Source organism: Nuphar pumila, chromosome 12 (assembly GCF_984573655.1).
Source record: "Nuphar pumila chromosome 12, dmNupPumi1.hap1.1, whole genome shotgun sequence".
NCBI lineage: Eukaryota > Viridiplantae > Streptophyta > Magnoliopsida > Nymphaeales > Nymphaeaceae > Nuphar > Nuphar pumila.
The window spans coordinates 6,438,464-6,460,276 of NC_143260.1; the positions used below are offsets into that span (position 1 = coordinate 6,438,464).

The following is a 21,813-nucleotide window of genomic DNA, read 5'->3' on the forward strand; positions in this document are numbered from 1 at the left end:
TGAATGGAACTGGAGTGGGCGACTCTGCCAAGCTGGTTTACTTTTCCCTAGATAGAGTAACCCACTGAAGGCTTTCCCACGAACCACCCCATTCTTTATATCACATGAAACATATTCCAGACAAATTTTTGGACATATTACTTTGGTTGTACAAGGTCTCCACCTCTGCCCCGTCTCAAAATCCTGCCCTCCATCCCCGCACAGGTTTTGATTTTAACTTCTATCCCCACCTTCATCCCTGTTTCATATCCTCCATCCCCGGTTCAAACGGGGCAAGGCTGGGTAGGACCCTGTTTTCCCTCGATTGATTGCAAACCCTAAAGAAGGATTGGGGACCGGGCGGGTCAAGGCAGGGATCGGGATGGGAGAAAGCGTAAGTCCATCCCCGCTTCCATCCTCGCACAGGTTTGGATTTTAACCTCCATTCCCATTTCATGTCCTCCATCCCTGGTCCAAATGGGGTGAGGCGGGGCGGGGCGAGGCCCAGTTTCCCCCGTCCACTGCCATCCCTACTTGTACAAAGCTTGATGAGAATGACTCATACGCATAAAGGTCCTCATGAAAGAGTGAAAACTTTCATGTTCCACCTGCTCATTTTCTTAGATAAAGACATTTTTTCATATATATGTTAGGAAAATTGGAAGAATTCAAAGTTTTCTCACTTGAAATGACATGAAAAAGATCCTATCTTTTCCTCTCTTTTTTTCACTTCCAAACATGGCCAAGCTACACTAACATGCCTGCAGAATCGACCCTGTGCACAGACTCCACATTGATGAGCTCTCTTATATCTACTGGTTCAAATATCAGGTTCTCTCTCTCTCTCTAAATAAATGATGATGAACTTGGGATGTAAACAGTTAGGTGTTGGGTAAGATATAGGCAATACCATATCCGTTTAACCAGATGTCGGTTAAATGGATTTGAATTGGGATAATGAAATGCTCATAAAATGGAATCAGATATTTGACAAATCCTGATATCTGTGGGATTCCCTAACAAAAAATCAAAACCATGTCCATATTCGAATATAATCAGATATAGTTAAGGCTTACTAAATCCAACTAAACAGAGTCGGATTTGATTATATATTGAATAAAATCCAACTCATTGACATGCCCATGAGGAACCAACAAGATTGAGTGCTAATTAGCTTTGCATTTTAATCACAAACTGGCCTCACAATCCATCTCCATACCTGTCACAGATTTAATCATATGAGAATCGAATTTGTGATGCTTACTATGCCGCGGAAACTAAAATATCAGGTAATTCGTGATATTCATCTAGTACAGCTTTCAAACGAACATATTTGGCAATTTGGTATAGGGATGCCCGCGGTTTGGAATCATGCCGGATATCCAACTGAATCCAAATCCATTTAAGTGTATTCATCAGTCAAATAATTGGATCAGAACTTTGGATCTGAATTAAAATCTGAATCAGTTGAATGTAGGTAAGTGTCACATTTTAAGCAAGTCAGGTCTAGAGATTCGGTTTTAATTGATCTCCATAAATTCGAACCAAATCCGACCCGTTTACATCCCTTCAAAATTTGTCAATTGAAAAATTCTCCTTATAAAACTGATGTTCGTTCCACTTGCGTGACGCCCACGAGAGCTAGATCTCCAAATTTAGAGGCAAGCTGTCGCCAACTGTATGCGAGTGGCTTTTCTGCAATTTAAGCATAAGCAAGTGCCATTTCCGTAATTTTCAGAGGACACCTCATAATTTCCCACCAGGTGGGCCCGGGACGGTGAGGTCGCCACCAGCGATGATCTGGCAAGGAACCGTTGACGCAAAAATAAAAAAAGAAATCAAAGAGATCCTCACCGTCAATTCTCACGTCCCCCCTTTAAAAACCCCTCTCCACTCGTCTTCTTCCTCCTGCCTTCGTGAAATTAGGGCAAAACCAGAGCGGTCGAGAGAGAAGGATGGAAATCGGTAGTTAAGGAGGAGAAAGAAGAGAGAGGAAACCAGAAGAGGAAGAAGGAGGAGGAGGAGGAGGAGGAGGAGAGTTTTTCTTTTGTTCAGGGGCAAGGGGGAATGGCGGAGGAGAAGTCGGGGATGAAGAAACAGCTCCTTCTGGGTCGCTACGAGGTGGGGAAGCTGCTGGGCCACGGGACGTTCGCGAAGGTGTACCACGCGCGCAACGTGAAGACGGGGGAGAGCGTGGCGATCAAGGTGCTGGACAAGGAGAAGATCCTCAAGGGCGGGCTCATCTCCCACATCAAGCGCGAGATCTCCATCCTCCGCCGCGTTCGCCACCCGAACATCGTCCAGCTCTTCGAGGTCATGGCCACCAAGTCCAAGATCTATTTCGTCATGGAGTTCGTCAGGGGCGGCGAGCTCTTCGGCCGCGTCGCCAAGGGCCGCCTAAAGGAGGAGACCGCCCGGCGCTACTTCCAGCAGCTCATCTCCGCTGTCGATTTCTGCCACAGCCGGGGGGTCTACCACCGGGATCTCAAGCCGGAGAACCTCCTCCTCGACGAGAACGGCGACCTCAAGGTCTCGGACTTCGGCCTGAGCGCCGTGTCCGACCAGATCCGCCAGGATGGCCTCTTCCACACCTTCTGCGGCACGCCGGCCTACGTCGCGCCGGAGGTGCTCGCCCGGAAGGGCTACGACGGGGCAAAGGTCGACATCTGGTCCTGCGGGGTCATCCTCTTCGTTCTCATGGCGGGATACCTCCCCTTCCACGACCAGAACATCATGGCGATGTATCGCAAGATCTACAAGGGTGAGTTCCGGTGCCCCCGATGGTTCTCGCCGGAGCTCTCCCGGCTGCTCGGCCGGCTCCTCGACACGAACCCCGAGACGAGGATCACGATCCCGGATCTCATGCAGAACAGGTGGTTCAAGAAGGGGTTCAAGCAGGTGAGGTTCTACATCGAGAACGACCGGCTGCACAACGTCGCCGACGACGTTGATCTCGATTCCCCTTCGTCGGCTTTGTCGTCGCCGGAGAGGGAGAGCAAGCCCGCTGGGCGGGGGTTGCCGCGGCCGGCGAGCTTGAACGCGTTCGACATCATCTCGTTCTCGCCCGGGTTCGATCTCTCCGGGCTGTTCGAGGAGAGGGGCGAGGAGTCGAGGTTCATCTCGGGGGAGCCCGTGTCGAAGATCATCTCGAAGCTGGAGGAGATCGCGAGGGTGGTGAGCTTCACGGTGAGGAAGAAGGATTGCCAAGTGAGCCTGGAGGGATCCGGCCGGGCAGGCGAGCGAGGGGTCTCCGGCCACCTCGCCATCGCCGCGGAGATCTTCGAGCTCACCCCCTCCCTCGTCGTCGTGGAGGTCAAGAAGACCGCCGGCGACCGCAGCCAGTACGAAGAGTTCTGCCGGATGGAGCTCGGGCCGGGCCTCCGCAACCTCGCCGCTGCACCCACCGCCACCACGGCGGCGTCGGCGGCAGCGGTGGAGACGGGAGAGAAGGAGGAGCGAGGTGAGCCACTAATCCACATCGCTTCCGACACGGAGTAAGCGGAGGGTTCGGAGGAATCGGAATATTCGGCGGTATATTCGCTTTTTCCACACCAACCATTTCCTCTCTCCTCCAATTTTCATTTTTTTTATCTTGTATTTTGTATAATATCAGAAATGTGATGGTGTGTGATATAACGAGAAATTGGGGAAGAAAGAGATGAAAATAGTTCTGATTTTTTTTTAGCTAAATTACGGGGAAAATGATTCCGTGAACATGTGGTCTTCTTTGAGTTAAGTCCTGCAAAGAACGAGACTCAGCTTTTGATCCTAAAGATCAAGCTCGCGTTCTGTGTCCCTTATTTCTACAAAGATAAGGCGCGGCATGCAAATTAACGAAAAGGAGAAGGACAATTTGGGAAGAGTAACACCCCGATCTTTACTTCCTGGAGACGGACAATCGGGGCTTCTTTTACGAACACAATACGAGGCAGTACAATTACTCTAGTCGTGAATGGAATATGCCGAAGTCGGTCCATTGGTGGCTTGACCCTCTACAACGTAGCTGGCAATTTGACTATTCAAGAATTGAAACGGCTGCATCTTTCGGTGGCCCCTGTTGTATAGTTGTTAGCTTGTTTGGGTTGTTGGAGAGAGATGGACGGCAGATGTTGTTGCGGCTTTTTTCGATCCAACGGTGGGGTTTTGCCAGTCGGAGAGGGAAGTCAATGGTGTAAAGTTGAAGTTTTTTTAATCCTTTTCTTTCCACTTTTGAAGGGAGCAACAGAGTGCTGGTTAAGATCTGCAGAGTGTATTTTGCAACAACGAGCCCTTCAGTTTTTATTTTATTTTGTATTAAAGAAACGGAAAATGATTACTTTGGTCTTTGTGACCTTATTCATCATTGCATGGGAATAAATAATTGCTTGTAGGAGACTATGTCATACGGATACTTCAACTTACCCATGTGTCGTGTCCTCTTGTACAAATACTTTTAATTGAATTTTACACAAAGTTGACGTGTCTCGTGTCCTTTTAGTCGAATCTCTGTGACATTGGATGACGAGATAACCAAATTGCTTTTGGTTTTAATTAGGGGTGTCGATGGGTCGGGTTTGATCCGGACCTGACCCATACCAAACACTACAGGGTCAGGTTTTGGTGATAAAAAAGGAGGTACAACCTGACCCAAAAGGGTCTCGATTAGTATATGAAGCTGGGTATGGTTGGTGAAATTTTATGCTAAGATCTGAGTTCCTATTAAGACCCATGACTTTTGAAAGATAAAAAAATATTATTTTACCAGGTGTGCACTGGTTCTGGTTCATGTAATTCTTATAGGGCTCGGGTATGGTTTTTTTTTTTTTATAGCAGAAAGATAAGATTTGGGTTCAGAGACACCTGGGTCCGAACCACATCCGACCTGTTGAAACCCCTAATTTCAATGGTGAAGGCCGTTTGTGACCTACCACGGAGAAGGGGGTCTGAACCTGGATCTGATTTTCAGGTGCTGGTACTGGGTTCGAACAAAGAGTCTGATTGAGTCTGCCATATTAAAAACCTTGTCCTATAAAGCTTACATGAACCAGACCTGGTTCATACCTGGTAAAATGGTATTTATTATCTTTTTTACATTAAAAAATCATGGGTCTTAACCAGAACTCAGGTCAGACTTGAGTCTGTTATGAAATTATACAAACCATATCTGGCTCCGTATACTAATCGAAGTGTTTGGGTTGGACCTGGATTCTAATCAGGCCTCCTCATTTATCACCAAACCTTAATCCTATAGGGTTTGGTACAGGTGGGGTCCGGGTCAAACACGACCCATTGACACCCCTAGGTATAAATTAGGCAGATTGCAAGTCAGTTTGGGCCCAAACCAGGTTAAACTTGACTGGTAAAACCATAAATTTAAGGGGGCAACTAGCGTTTTACAAAAAAATATTGAGATGATTTTATCTAGGTAGCTACACAAAAGCAGGAATGAATATGTGATCATATAGAGCTTTTTTTTTTGCAATCCATTCGGGTATGAATCAGTTCGGGTTGTTATAGGCATGGGTATGGATAGTTTCGAAGTAAGTCGGGCAGGTACAAACGGGTCCAATTGTTAAAGTTTCATGCACAAGAACCACCACACTTCTATTACTGTTGGGTCATGTTGGATTTGATTGGATCATGTCACGTTATCTGATCCATAGTTACAAATATCTGATACTTTTGAAAATCTCCCATTTTTATCATGAGATTTTCAGAAACCGATATAATCTGAAAACAAAACAAGAAAATTTCTAAATCTCGTTTATTTTGAAAATATGTTAGGTTTTTATCACAATAGTATCACATTTTTAACAAAAAATTTGTATTTTATATATTTTTTAAATTGCATATTTTTCTTATGATTTATGTATTTGTATAAAAATATGCCATCATTTTTCTGAGATTTTTACAAGATTTTTTTTTATTTATTGATAGATTTTCCTTTGCTGAGAAAAACCCAATGACAAGGTTTGTGACTAGGGGTGTAAATGGGTCGGGTTTGACCCAGATCAGAGCGGTACCAAACCCTATAGGGTCAGGGTTTGGTAATAAATAAGAAGGTCCAACTAGAATCCGGGTTGGACCCAAAGGGTCTGATTAATATATGGATCTGTGTATGGTTTGTGAAATTTCATGCCAGGTCTAGGCCCGACCCGAGTTCGGACTAAGATCCACAAATTTACAATGTCAAAAAGATAAAAAGTATTTTACCGGGTCTGGTTAATGTAATCCTTATAGGAGTGTGGTTTCTCTTATGGTGGGTCCAATTGGGCTCAGATCCAGACCCAGCACATCATCTCAAATCAGGCCTGGGTTTGGTTCCACCTGGGTCCGAACCAAACCGGCCCCATTGATATTCCCATGCGATGATAATCGGTACCATTTTAGCCATCCAATGCCTGTTGAGATGTGTAATTTATCTTTTCCATAGCAAACAGAATAACGTGAGGTAAATATTTGCTGTTGAAAGTACCATACTATTCAGCTGGAATTCATGAGGATAAGCGGTTTCAATTCAATATTCATCATGGTTTGTTTGCTACGGACTGCAAGACTGATAATGTATTTTGTACATAAAAAATATGATTTTTGAGTCATCAAATTTTCGTGCATTGTGGGTCAATGATTTTTGAAGTCCTTGAAAAATCCACCGATACATAGCATACACATAATAAAAATTTGTTCCCCACTAAGAAAATCATGTAGATATAAAAAAAGGATCCTTTCTACTCAATAGTACGGTAACTTCAACTGTCGCCTACAACTAAGGATGGCAGTGGACCGGTCCGGGGGCGGGATACAAGGTCTCCACCCCCGCCCTGTCTCAAAATCACCGTCCATCCCCTCACGGATTTTGATTTTAACTTCCATCCCGGTTTCATGTCCTCCATCTCTGGTTCAAACGGGGCGAGGCTGGACATGGCCCCGTTTCCTCTCAGTCCATTGCCATCCCTAAAAAAGGATTGGGGACGTGGCAAGGTGGGGATCGGGATTGGGCAGGGCGGGAATCGGGACAGGGTAGGGCGGAAAAAAGCGTAAGTCCATCCCCGCCTCCATCTCCACACGAGTTTTGATTTTAACCTCTATCCCCGTTTTATGTGCTCCATCTCCGGTCCAAACGGAGCGAGGCGGGGCGGGGCCTGTTTCCTTGTTCCACTGCCATCCATACCGATAACATATGTTCGTTCTTTTCTTGCTGCTAAGGGCTGCAAAAGGAATCCAAACCGGCAATACAAGTAGGGATGCATCTTTTATTTTTTTTAAGAGTAAAATAACTAGAGATGTCAATTGCAGAGGCTTGGACTGGATGCCCAATATCAGCCTAAAGTTGTTTGGTCAGCTTTCATAAGTCTTGTGAATCTGATTTAATAAATGGGTTGATTTGGTAAGACTAAAGTGGCATCTGATGCAGACCCAAAAGTGCACAAATCAAGTTAGTCATATATAACAAATCTAAACACAGGTTCAAATCTGAATAAGGTGTTACAAAAGACATCTAAATAGAAGCTAATCAGATTTGAATTACAGAAAGGGCTTCCTGACCCAGTGTAGAGCTGAGATTGGAATATTCCACAGCTTTCTCCCTTCTGTCCCATGTGCAAGGTAGGGTCTTTTGCTAATCTCACCTAGAAGATTTGCAAAATAGTCGCAAAAAAAAAAAAATACATATATTTATATGAGTATCAAATCATGCCACAAATAGAAGAAGGTATTTTGTGCGAATGGTCTATGTAAATATCCTTAATTTGTTTTCAATCTTTCAAAAATTTGAATGATATTTGTATGAATGACTGTAAGTCTATATAAATATCATTAGAAACTCTTTTAATTGGTTCTAATCTTTCGTCGTAGGTTTGCAAGATATTTATGCAAAGGTAAACTCGCTTAAATATCATGCAATTCTTCTTAGTTTGATTTTAACAATATGAGAAGGTTCACAATATATTTGTGAGAACACGAGGAAGTTAAAAACAAATATGTTGTGAATGTCTTTGATGATTTTAACTAAGGATGGGCGTTGGGCCGGTGTATCCCACTAATGGATTGGTCCATTGATCGAGTCGACACTGTCAATGGCCTAAAAACTCAAGCCCAAATCCCACCCATTAGGCTCGTGGGCTTAATCGGGCCGGGTCTATTATATATAATACATAATGCATATTATATATAATATTATGTCATAATAATGTATTATAATATATAGAATATGTTATATATAATGCATTATAGATATATTATATTATGTATATAATATGCTTATAAACGGGCCGGGATGGGCCAAAAGCTTAGTTTAGACTGAGCTCAGGTTTAATTTATAGGCCTAAGCTCGGCCTTGCAAGGTGCTTGGCCTGATGACCATTCCTAATTTTAATTATAGGAGGTTTGCAATATATTTGTGTGAATATGAGTAGGTTCGCAAAAATATGTTCCAAATCTTTTCAATAACATATTTGGTTGTTTGCGATATATTTGTATAAATGTAAGAAGGCTTGCACAAATATATTGTTTCTTTAGTGATTTTAAATATATTTGAAAGTTCACAACATATTGTGCAAACATAAGTTAATCTGAATCACTTTGATGATTTTTAAACGTGAGAAGGTCTAGGCAAATATATTGTGAATCTCCTCAATAATTTTAACTATAATAAGTTGTTCACAATATATTTATGTGAACGTGACAAGGTTTTACTAAATATATTGCGAATCTCTTTAGTGATTTTAATTATATTGGTAAGTTAAAAATATATTTATGCGAATGTCAAGAGGTCTGTACAACTATGTTGGGAATCTCTTTAGTAATTTTAATTATATTTAGAGGTTCACAACATATTTATGCGAACCATAAATCTCTTTGGTAATTTTAATTATATTCAGAGGTTCACAATATTTATGCAAACATTAAGCGATCTTGGCAAAATGATGCAAAAGGTAAAATAATCTTAAAAATTTGAGAATGAAAGATTTCAGACATATAAAGGATTTTGGCATATTTGTGGGTTTTTTTTTTTGAATCAGGCACATGCTAAATAGATAGGACAACATTTATATATAAACATATGGTACAATGTTGTACCGTACCACTTAGCAAATCCCATCCATTTGCACTTTTCCCATTGAAAACAATCGTAACAATATGTATTTTTGGACGCGCATGCAGTCTTCCACCAACGGATCTTAACTGGATCTGGACTCAAACTTGATCAACTGCACTATAATCTGATTCAAAATCGTGTTTGATCGGGCATGATCTGTCCTTTATTCGATTCGTTTGCAGGCCTACTTACTGTAGACCTTGATATTTTTTGCCTAGACCCGGGTATTATGGGTGGACTATCCTGATTTGTTGGAGGGCCGAGGTTAATCAAGCCGGGTCTGTTGATCTGACTGGTTGGGATGGATCTTCGGACGGTCAGCCTCAATTGGATGGGAGTGGGCCGCGAGTTTGATCCACTTTTCTTGTCTAAGGGAAAGAGAGAGAGTTGAATCGATTCAGTTAAAAAAGGTTATGTTTGGAGGCTGATTGAGATAAGGATTTGAGGGAAGGGTAATCCCTCCCAAGCCTAAACAACTCTCTCAAGTATTCAAGCTTGTAACTACTTTTTATTTATCACCATAGGCTTTAACATGTATATATATATTTCATAATATATACACATATATATTATATATGCATAAATATTATATATATATATATATATATATAACATTAGGATTTACTAAGGTAAAATTCTATTGTTTATTGAGGTAAAATAAGTGAATACAATATTAACTGAGGTAAATAGGATAAAAATTTTGAATCATAAAAAAATTTAGGAACCCACCGAAATTCTTGTGAATCAAGGAGTTGCAAATACCTCCACTTTTTAAAAAGAGTCCAAATGGGTATTTTGAACGAGTTGGAGTCGGCTCATTCCAGCCTAAAATGTCGATTTCCTCCAACTCCTCTCAAACGATAGCCAAATTCATGAGATGAGTGCCACATCAGATAACTGATTACACTACAAATACTCCGATAACATGATCCCAAACAGAGCCTTAAAGATGAGGTATTTGAGACTCCTTAAATCACGAGAAATCCGAAGCAGGTTATATGTTCCCCCCCCGGAACACGCAAGTGCATGTTCTCAGGTCTGAATGAGCACCACGTATGTATGCACGTGGGGCTTATTTCCCTGTGTGTGCCAACATCACTTAGCATCAGAGTCTGGTGCATTTGCAATGACTTAAGTACCCTTTCCCGCCATTAGCGCCATAAAATGATGTTTTGAGTAAAGGACAAAAATGTCCACCTGCTAGAAAGGGTTAAAATCATCATCATTTTCGCCCTAAGGAGTAAACTCCTCTTCTTTAACAGAAGCTCCTCGCAATATGTCGCCCTAAACGTTCTGGATCACCCTTTGGCGATGCACTATCTGCTATAACAAGAGCTTCGATTGACGACGCATCATTTTCCGTCATCTGCAGTCGTCGGAGCACCCTTTGTTGCCGTCTGCTGTCGTCGGAGCACCCTTTGCCATCGTTTGCTGCCACCAGAGCACCCTTTGTCGTCGCCGTCATCTATTATCGTCAGAGCATCCTTTGTCGCCGTCTGTTCATGAGAAATAGTTGAACTACCAGAAAAATCAACATTCTACCTATTGTTCATCATGATATGAGGGTGCAAACGTCGAACTGAGTAAACAGATAATATAACGATTTACAACAGAGATAATGATGACAATGTCAAACTAAGTAGAGTAACGATTTATAATAGAAATCAGATAAAAGAGTAACGATTTACAATAGAAATCAAATCAGTGAGTAACGATTTATAATAAAAATCAGATAAGAGAGTAACGATTTACAATAGAAATCAAATCAGAGAGTAGTGATTTAAGGTAAAAATCAAATCAGAGAATAACGATTTATAGTAGAAATCAGATCAAAGAGTAGCGATTTAAGGTAAAAATCAAATCAGAGAGTAGCGATTTACAGTAGAAATCAGATCAAAGAGTAGCGATTTATAGTAGAAATCAAATCAGAGAATAGCGATTTACAGTACGAATCAGATTTTTACTGTAAATCGCTATTTTCTGATTTGATTTATACTGTAAATCGCTGCTCTCTGATATGATTTTTACTGTAAATCGCTACTCTTTGATTTAATTTGTATTGTAAATCGCTACTCTCTTATTTGATTTTTATTGTAAATCGTTACTCTTATATATGATTTTTACTGTAAATCGCTACTCTCTGATTTGATTTCTACTATAAATCGTTACTTTCTGATTTGATTTCTACTGTAAATCATTTTTTTCAACAGAAAAATAATAAAAAAAACTATGACGGCTCAGAGAGAAATCTTATTGCTCTTTTCAACAATTACAAGAGAGAAAGAAAAGAAAGAATTTATACAAGGCAAGAGCGACATCCCTAAACCTAAATAAGTTGGGTCTGATCCATAAAAAACAGAGTCTGAAACATAAGCCCCCAAAAAAATTCTTTCAGGGGGTGCTGCCCCCCACGACCCCCCCACCAGGGTCGCCCCCCCTGACCCCCCCTTTTTCCCCCTATGACCCCATGCCAGGGGCGCCCCCCTCCGAGACCCGCACCAAGGGGGAGCCCCCGAACCCCCTTCCTGCAAGGGCAAAAACTTTGAATCAAGCTTCACAACTCATAACGAGAAGGCGTCCATGTGTTGTAACACAAGCTAAAAACAAAGGCGAAACATGCAAATCTATTTACGGGTAGTGGGAGGATATTTTTCATCCAACACATATCTATTTTATTAGAGGACATTTGCGTCAAAAGCATATCTACCTTTTATATATGTTATTTTATTATAAAGTCATTGTGGGCAATATTGACATATGAATTATCACGGGTCCCGAGATATTTCTTGGTACACACACGAACATGAATTTGTGTTTCGGGGAGAACACACACCACCCTCCCCGGGAAATCCTATGTCTACGATGGTTCACACTTTTTTACTGTATTTACCTCACTAAACCCTCTCTTGAATACATGTTTACTGCATTTACCTAAGTAAAATTTTCTTTTATTTATATATGTTGACTCTCCTCCACGTGACTCACTGAAAATTACTCCAACGTTCTTTTTGTTTTCCTGGGGTTCTTAATCTCAAAAAGGTAAAGAGGTAAAACAAAAGATTATTCTTTTTTGCTTTATCAAATTTTTTTTTTTTAAATTTTTTTGAGTGTTTATTTGTGTGTTCATTGTTAGAATCTGTGGCTTAGTTTTGTTTTGTTGATATTGATTTTTTTGGGTGATATTTGGGACCATGGTCATCACACCAACATGGAGTCTCTTCTATACCTCCATCTGCAGTCTTGTGTAAGTTATTATTGGTTGCTACTCAAATATCAATTCCGATGGAAATCCAAATAGGATTTTTTTTCACCGAATCTGATCTGAATACAATATAAAATTTAAAGATATCCAATCTGCTGATATTAATGGGTTTTATAAAAAGAGGGGTTAGCAATTTAATTATGACCTTATAATTTTATTTTATTTTTATCCGGATTGCTTATGTCGGCCCGTGGCCTGACCCATATCCAGCCTACCAAAATCTGAGCAAAGCCTAGGCGGGCCTCCCTGTGCCTACTAGAGATGTAAATGTTTAGGATTCAGGCTGATATCCAACCAAATCCAAATCCGTTAGTCAGTTTCGGTAGCCTAAATAGGATCCGATTAATAATTAAATCTATAATCAATATCAAGTTTTTCAACCTAATCCCGAATACATGTAAATGTTGGATTTTAAGCAAGTCGGATCCTGATTCAGTTTTGGTTGATCCCCATCTGACTTTGAATCCAATCCAAATGGGATTATGCTTGATCCAATTAAGTCAGGACTCTGTATTGTCTAGATTTAACCCGATTTCAATCTGTTTGCATCGTACTGCCCACACCTAGGGAGTGCTAATGGGTCAGGTTTGACCTGAACCCGACCTGTACCAAACCCTATAGGGTCAGGGTTAGGGGACAAAGAAGAAGGTTCAATTAGAACTGGTGTCCAACTTAAAGGGTTCGATTAGTATATGGATCCAGGTATGGTTTGTAAAATTTCATACCAGACCCAGGTTATACCTGAGTTCTAAAAAATAATATTTTATGAGATATGGGCCGGTATGGTTTTCTTCATGGTAGGCCCTACTAGACCCCAGGCCGGAACTGGTACCAGCACCTCAAAGCTAGATCTTGGTTTGGATCCACCTGGGTCCGAATCAGATTCGACCCGTTGTCGCCATTCAACCATAGGAGTAGCCGAGGAGAGCAGATCAGGTGATCTGTCAAATCAATTTAAGAAAGTAATTTGACATCTTCACCGTCCATTGCCTTGTGTAGATTGTGGACGGTGAGGATGCCAAATCACTTTTCTAAATGTGATTTGGAAGATCAGTTGATCTGCTCTCGTAGACGAGTAGGGGTTTTTTCCCTGCCGAACTCGAGTATCCCCAATTCCCAAACCGTGGGCTCTTTCTAACGACCATTTGTAGGAAACAAGGGAACTTGTTTGTAATTCTTTTTGAGCTTTGTTTTTCCAAACATGGCAGCGGAAGAAACGGTTTCAAAGCTCGGCCGGCTACTGTTCTTCGTTGGTGCAGGATGTATTTCAATCGTTTCATGTAAACCAATTTCTCTTGTTCCTCTGATTTATCCAACACCCACAGATTTTGGTGCTTGTTTTTGGACAGTTGTGTGCACGGCGGGAATCAACTTGTGGAGAAACATCGAGAGGGATCGCCTCAGGAAGTCTCAAGAAGCAACGCGAGTTCAGGAGAGCACAAAGCATTTGGTAGATAGAGCTACGGAAGCCTAGCGACCGTTTCAGTTGGGGAAGCTTTGTTGGTATTGCTTTTTTATTGTATTGCCGGGGGGGGGGGAGGGGGGGGGGGGTGTTGCAAGACCATAAATTGGTTCTTCGTTGGGTTAATTTTTGTGGATTGTTGCTAGTTTTTGATGTGGGAATGAGAAGGTTATTGTGTGTATGGTGAGTTGAGCTATAAACTGCAGTTTGATGGGTTTTTTCCCATTTTCATAAGGTCTAAATTTGTGGGTGTTTTTCTCTGTAAGTCAAAAAGGATTATAATTGAGTAATCTTGGTAAATTTTACTGCTTAAAGATCATTTTTACTTGCTTTAGTTGTTGTGGTTTCCATTGATTCTTTTTTTTTTTGTGTGTGGAATTTACAACAATTGAAAGTGAATTTGATGAGACTTACCAACTTGGTCTTCAGTAACTCAATCTTATTCTGGCTATAATGAAGTGCTCAATGGGGATCACACTTTTTTATCCGCGTATTGGAGTCAGTTTTCTTGGAAACAATTTTCACAAAGGGCTAAATTTTTAGCTAGTAGATTTTGGTGACATAAAATTATCCAATGTGGTATGATTTTGTGTTGTGCCTGGTCAACCTATACCACCGTTTAACACATCGACCTTGGTCCATGCAAGAAGGGAAAGAAGCATTGTTTGAAAATGCCACCGAAGAAATACTCTTTGATAAGGCACTAGTAAATAAATTATACAAAAACCTTTTTCTCAAGTTGTGGGTTTCTTTTCTCATTCCTCAACCCCCCCCCCCCCCCCCCGGCGAGCAGAAGAAGAGGCCCTGGTGGGCTTCAGACAATGAAACCCCTGGTTAAGCTGACACGACTACTTCTCATCATGCTATAGTGAGTAGGTGAGCAAAATTACTTTGTTTTGTTGGGTTGTATTTTATTGCATGTTGTATGTCTGCCACACGCTTACATGCATGCTAGACCAATTGGAGGTAGTATCAGTGAATAGAGCGACACAATGGTAGTGATGAATCTGTTGTTATTGATCCAAGGTGGCTTGCTTTTTAGACTGAGCTAGTTAATACTACAACGGATGTCTGTGGGATGCTTTGACTGGCATTCTTCCTTTACTGACAAAGATTTAACGGATGTTACTATCTTGGTGTGTATATATTGATCTGCTTCTTTCTGTTTTATATGTATATGTACTTTTTTTGAGTGTTAGGCTGGTGATCGCTTATATTCTTCGTATGACACACATGTTGATCGATGAAAATTATTTTTCACTCGTCTCTAGTTTATCTTCTTTATCTGATGCAAGAGCATCACATGAATATGGTTGAAGGAAACTGTGCAGTAGTAAATCTTTGGCCAGTTCTTCACTGTTGGTCATAGCGTTATTGTGCAAGAATGTCCCTATATTACCAGTTATGCAGTTACAGGATTGGTGCCAAAATAGGCACTTCTACGTTGAATTTCATTACCTGTTAAGATATAAACACCCCAAGGGAGGTATTTTAACCGTTATATACCTGTAGGATAATCCTTGTCCTAAGCTTGAGGATGAAAAATTAGTATTTTGCTGTCCATACAGTTCGGTTACCAAATTCGAATAATTGAATTTTCTAGATTTGTTTCAAGATGTATTCAATGTCTGCACCTCATATATCACTGTGAACTGTCACTTTCTTATCTGAATCCAGAGGCATTTTAAGGCTGGCACTAAAGAGATGTTAAGTAAAGAAGAGTTTGGAAAAAAAATGTGATGGAGCTAGCTCGCCTGGAAAAGGAAAAAGAATAAGAAATGAAAAAAAAACCCTCTTCAATGTAAGTTTCATCAATGTAAGTTTCTTGTTCCTAACATGAATGACTCCTCCCTAGAATTTTTCTAAATGTTTTGTTCATTTGGCTAACTTTATATCCTTGAAAGAAAAGTATAAACTGAATGATAGACACTGAAACTAAAAATATGCAAGAAATAAAAGAAATGGCAAGCCAAAGTAAGAGGGGCACCAAGAACAGGCACATTTCTAATGCATTCTATGGAGGGATGCTTGTCTACTGCTTCACATAGAGGTGCAGAAGGGCATTTCAGTTCTAATTTCTAAACTATCATGGTGTGACTAAACCTGTACACAATAATAAGACATGATAAATGAAAATAAACCCAGAATGCATGAGTTGAATTTGTATTCTAGCACATTAGTGATCCAGTCATTTGTTTTAGTATATATTTGTGGCTAGCTGTTATATACTGATGCTAAATCTTGGAGAACTGAACAAGACAGAAAGGAGACCAGGTTATTTTTCTATTCAAATCCATGGTTTATGTATGATGAGTTGGCTAAGGGTTATCTTGATTCATTTGGTAGGGTCCCGGTCAAGGACAGACAACTAAGATTCCATTGCTTTGTGTCACTCGTGATTGACTATCAAGTGATTGAATATTTCATTCAGTTTCATTCATAAATACGACAATCATTTTTTGTGAGGAATGTTATCTAGGGGGTAACTGGTCAGTTCTACCGCGTGGTTTCACAACCACTCCTTTTCTATTGATGGATGAGAAGCAATCAACCATAATTTGTCTGAACTTCCTTGTGGTCAAACACTTTCTCTATTTAGAAGTTACTAATAGGAGGTTTTGATTTTGAATTGTTGTTGATGCAGTTCACCAAGCAAAAGCCATTTTTATTTTCATGTAGAAATTTTAAAGATGAAATTGCTTGATGAAAATTTAGAAAATTTATCCATAGCATTATCCCCTATAGAATAACAGAAAAGCAGTAGATAGTTTTTTAAGCTCTTGAAATATTTGAGAATTTACTTTTCAAGTGTTGCATGTCGCAACCATCTTCACATTGTAAGATTCATTAGAAGAAAAATATCACATTCCTTCCTAATATTTTATCAACAGGGTCAGCTGAAGCAGTCCTGCACAGCACTGGGATACAACTCTCCTGTTTTTTATGGTCTATAAATTTAGTCTTAAATTGTCAGTCATATTTCAAATCTTTTAAGCAAAATAATGGGAAAAGAAGAAATAAAGAGAAAACAGTGTTTGCATATGCAGTTTTTTCAGAATAAGTTTTCTTCAGCTACAACTTTGCAAAGTATGACATTTTCGGATCTGACAGTTAGATTCTTAAAAATCATGACCGAGTTGAGTGAAATTAGACTTGGATAATGAGTCTGGAGCATCTTGATCGACTTGTATTATTATCACTAAGCTATCAAGACTTCTTAGATGCTTCTTATTGGCAGATGGTATGCTGAGGAGTTCCACTTCTGCTCCTGTCTATGTGATCATAGACGAACAGGATTGTTATGGCCATAACTCATGTCTGTTAGGCTGTATCAGTTCTAATATTGTAGTTCCATTCACTGGGTTTCTATTGCAACTTATGCTGAATGGAATATTTGTTTATTCTTTTCTAATAAAATAATATTTAAAATGTGCAACTTTGAGCTAGGTTTGTGGGCTTCTCACGTCAAACCAAGTGAAAGGTTGGATTTTGGTAACTCTTTACTCAGCAACAAGGCACTTTGCTGAACCCACGCCAGGGCGTAGAGTCTTAGACTACCACAGACATGCTTTCTGTTCTCATAAGAAATTATCCCTCCAGACCAGTAAAACCTGATTAAGGAATTACTTAAATTGGGACAAAGCTGAGAAGATAATCTCAACTGAGCTCAAAGCCTTAATACTTGTAAAAAGGCCCAATTTTTCTGCTTTTTATGAGTTTGCTCTGAGGTTCAGTTTCCCACTTACCAAGAACAGGCTATACGGGTCCTGAATTTCCCTCAAATAAGATGGACCTCCTATGTGTTTCCCATCAAATATAGGCAGAAAAGTTTTTCTAGCATGTAGTTTTTGTGAAGCATTGCAAATCAGGAGACATGCGGGCAACAGCCATATTCATGTTAAATGAACGATTGTGATACCACAAGATCTCAGTGAGTTGCAGTTTATATGTACGATGATGTCCACAATTAAGCAATAAGAATAACTGTATAAGAACGAATAGGATTTATGAATAGGAATGAGTTATCAATCAGAAAATATCATTTCTTTCTCTAGGAACACTAAAAGTACTTCTAGTGGTACAATAAATGTGTTAGTATAAAACCATGTAACTCATGGCAATCCCCTTTCTGAAACACCAGAATGTTGAAAATTGGATATTTAGTGAAGGAAAATATTTTTCTGTAGTGGTACCTTCCCTGTCAACCAGAAATGCAGCAACAAAAACATGATTACATGCAAATTTTCTCGAAAATCTTCTTGCTTTATCTTGTTGCATTTGAATTTGCTGGGATGCAAAACTGCATTTGCATCTCAATTGCATGCATAAAATATCCTCTCTAGCCTTGATGCCCTTTATCCTGGCCTTGCTTGTAGGTGCCTTCTGTCTCAGGCAATAATTATTCCTTAGTTGTTTTCTATGAGGTTTCGGTTACCGTCATCATCTTGATTTTGTTGCTGAAGGGATAGATGCTGGTCTTAGTTGTGGGTGCCTTCTGTCTAGGGCAATATTATTCCCTAATTGTTTTCTCTAAAGTTTTGGTTACCATCATCGTCTGGATTTTGTTGCTGAAGGGGCAGATGCTACTAATTGCTTCAGATCACCACATTGGTGTCAGAAACAGACAGCACCGGCAACTTGTCACTTACAAGGTGCATCAGTGCAATGTCTTTCATAATAAGTGCAGGATGGTCCATGGTCACATGAACCACAGGAATGTGGATGTTATGTAAATTCATTCTTGTGACATATCTTTTTCGGTTTATATTTTCGGATTCTATTAGTCCTAACTAAACTCATTTGATAAGGATGTCAGCTTTACAGAGAGGGCCAACATGGCTGGGTGGGAAATCAAGTGTTCTTTCAGGAATTGATTCTTAATGGAATATACTACCTGCCTTTGTACTTCTTATTCAGAAATTATTATTAATATTTTTGTCTTATTTAAAATTGCTATGTTGAAAATCCATTTGTTTTTTCCAAGGCGGAGAGGTGTAAACGGAACTGTAAGCCTGTTCCTGGAATAACAAAAGTTAGTCCTATCCCAAATGTTTCAGTTTTTATATTTCTGCCTTCTACATAGCTTGCACTATTTATCATGACATGAGACTTAAGGTTGCAAATACTCACGTCTTCTGACAAATGTTGTATTGCCATGTGTTCCGGAAGCTAGTTTTATTGAAGTTTAGTTCATACAATACGGGATCTGATTTAGGCATGGTCATGGATCTGGTCCACTGCACCACGGACAGATTATCATGGACCAATCTGCTTTATTCACCTCTCCCAGATATTGGATCATTCCTGCATCCTCTTGGTGTTTCCAGAAACGTGGGGGAACAAGTAGGTTGAGGATGAACATGTCTCCAGTGCCGTGGAATTATTTGCTCCCTCTGTCCTTTATTTAGGAAAAGAAAAAGCCATTTAATTTCACAGATTCTGATAGAAATTTCAACTTCCACACAATGTTAATTTTGATTGGCAGGCACCAGAAAGGAGAAAAAACCAAAAAGGGAACAACTTACATAATCTAACAAGAAAACAACAAAGAAAGGGAGGACAAAAACAGCTAGTGTAAGAGATTCTAACATCTGGCTGCATGAATTTACATTCCAAATATGGACCTGATTAACATGAACAAGAAACTAAAGAGCTTGGTGATTCTGTTGCAGATTGATTTTCCTGAACATTGTGGTTGAAATTTATATCCTGAATCTGAACATGCTTCCTATCTAAGTTGGGGTATTTTGATTTTATTGTAATTGGGCACAGCCAAACCTGTCATGGCTATGGCTGCTGCTGTGGTTGTGGCGGCTGTTCACCCTGCCACGTCCAAACTATGTCCTTCAGAGAAGGTTTCAGACCCTGATTGCAAAATTTCTGGTATTCCAACGTATCTCCCGATGTTTTCTTTACCTCTACAACGTAAAATGAAGGAGTTATCTCAAAGATCTCTGCATCAATGGCTAACTGGCCTTTCCTTCCTTCTTTGCGGCCCTGCAATTTCACTGTTCCATCCTTCTTTTTCACCTTAAATTCCTCTCTCTCTGCAATCTCCTCAAGCTTCGAGATGATGACAGAAGCTGGTTTGGTTGTTGTGAACCTTTCTTCTTGCTTCATATTAGCCCCTTCCTCAAATAACCCAGAAAGATCAAAACCTGGAGACCGAGAAATGATGTCAAATGCATTTAAACAAGTGGGTTTTACTTGAATCTTCTCAACACCACCACTGCAATCAGCAGCTTTGGATTCAAAGGCAGCATCAATATCATCAGAGCTAGCCTGTTCCTGCTCCTGAATTTCAACAGGCTTAAAGCCTTTCTTGAACCAGGGATTCTCCACGATTCTATCAATGGTTATTCTGGACTTGGGGTTTGGATCAAGAACCTTGGATAGAAGCTTTCGAACTTCAGGAGGAATCCACTGCGGGCATTTGAATTCTCCTTTGCTTATCTTTCTGTACATCTCCATGAGATTAGGATCATAAAATGGAGGATAACCTGCCAACAGAACAAATAGGATCACGCCACACGACCAGATATCAGCTTTTGCACCATCATAGCCTTTCTTGTGTATGATTTCTGGTGCTACATAAGCTGGTGTTCCGCATGTGGTGTGCAACAGGCCGTCAGTGCGCTTGCATTCGGCTAGCGCGCTCAGTCCAAAATCAGATATCTTGAGGTTACCGTTCTCATCTAGGAGGAGGTTCTCCGGCTTCAAGTCTCTGTGATAGACTCCCCTGCTGTGGCAGAAATCAACTGCACTGATCAACTGCTGGAAGTATCTCCTTGCCACATCTTCCTTGAGCTTTCCCTTGGCCACCTTGTTGAAGAGTTCCCCGCCTTTGGCGTACTCCATCGCAAAGTAGATCTTTGTCTTGCTCGCCATGACCTCGTGAAGCTTGACCATGTTGGGGTGGCGAACCAGCTTCATGACAGAGATCTCGCGCTTTATCTGGTCGATCATCCCTACCTTGAGTATGTTCTCCTTGTCGATGACCTTGATGGCAACGCTCTGGCCGTTTGCGAGGCTCCTTGCATGGTAGACTTTCGCAAACGTGCCTTGACCCAGCAGCTTCCCGAGCTCATACCTGCGCATCAGGACGCTGCCCTTCTCCATCTTTGGATTGTAATTGGAAATAAACAAGGGCAGCTGCTGGATCTGTTGAGGACCCTCTGTTCTTTAGATTCCTATTGTAGCCAATTCATTTTGTTGGGTTGCTTTCAAGTTTTCTCATCAGATACGAGAAGAGATCACCGGTATCTTCCATGCCATGGTGATCTCTCTATGACAGAAGAAGGCACCTCCTTAAATGTTCAGTGCCGGCTTATACCTTTCATGTGAAGGGCATCGCAGGAAGAAAATCTTGTATCAAATTACTATGAGAAAACAAGGAGAGGGGTGTGTGTATTTGCTCCTTGGAACTAAATCATTGGTTTTGAATCTGGCCTAAAAATCCTATCATTGAATGATACCAAGAAGGGAAAAAATATGACATACCATGTATGCAAAGTCTACAAATGGAGAGAGAGAGAGAGAGAGAGAGAGAGAGAGAGAGAGAGAGAGAGAGAGAGAGAGAGAGAGAGAGAGAGAGAGAGAGAGAGAGAAATCTGGGTTGTGGTGAGGAGAATGAGTTTAAAAGTAGCCAATTTTTTTTGAGAGAGAAAAAAATTAGCAAATTTTTTGACAAATTGAGGGGCGTCAGGTCTACCTTCCTCACCGGATTGTCGGGCAATACATGCCGTCATTGTCTTCTGGAAAGGTATTGCTCACTATTTGGAAACTCCGAAGGGATATTTGTAATTCAACAAATAAAAAAATGGGACAGATGCCAAGTTAAGTATGTAAACGGGTCAGATTCAAACTGGATCTAGGCATTACCAAAACCGATCTAATCAGGTCTATCATAATTGTATCCAGAGTCGGATTTGGAGTTGGTTGGCCATTTGCTAAAACTGAATCTTGATTTGACAACCTTAAAATCTGACGTTTAGTCAGATTTAGATTTTTTTCAGACTTAGACTAAGATTTAGT

General features: G+C 40.6%; 2 protein-coding genes across 2 annotated transcripts; one reads left to right on the forward strand and one right to left on the reverse strand.

Moving 5' to 3' along the window:
• The first annotated feature begins 1,888 nt into the window (after positions 1 to 1,888).
• On the forward strand, positions 1,889 to 4,438 carry LOC149819806 (CBL-interacting serine/threonine-protein kinase 12-like). Its single transcript, XM_089983939.1, has one exon. The coding sequence runs from the start codon at positions 2,047 to 2,049 to the stop codon at positions 3,475 to 3,477; it is 1,431 nt and encodes a 476-aa protein (XP_089840065.1). The 5' UTR covers positions 1,889 to 2,046; the 3' UTR covers positions 3,478 to 4,438.
• Positions 4,439 to 18,719: 14,281 nt separating this feature from the next.
• Positions 18,720 to 21,227, reverse strand: LOC149819807 (CBL-interacting protein kinase 5-like). Its single transcript, XM_089982338.1, has 2 exons — positions 19,696 to 21,227; positions 18,720 to 19,177 (listed from the first exon to the last, which is right to left on the reverse strand). Exons 1-2 carry the CDS (start codon positions 20,896 to 20,898, stop codon positions 19,160 to 19,162), a joined length of 1,221 nt encoding a protein of 406 aa, XP_089838464.1. The 5' UTR covers positions 20,899 to 21,227; the 3' UTR covers positions 18,720 to 19,159.
• Between the last annotated feature and the right edge of the window lie 586 nt (positions 21,228 to 21,813).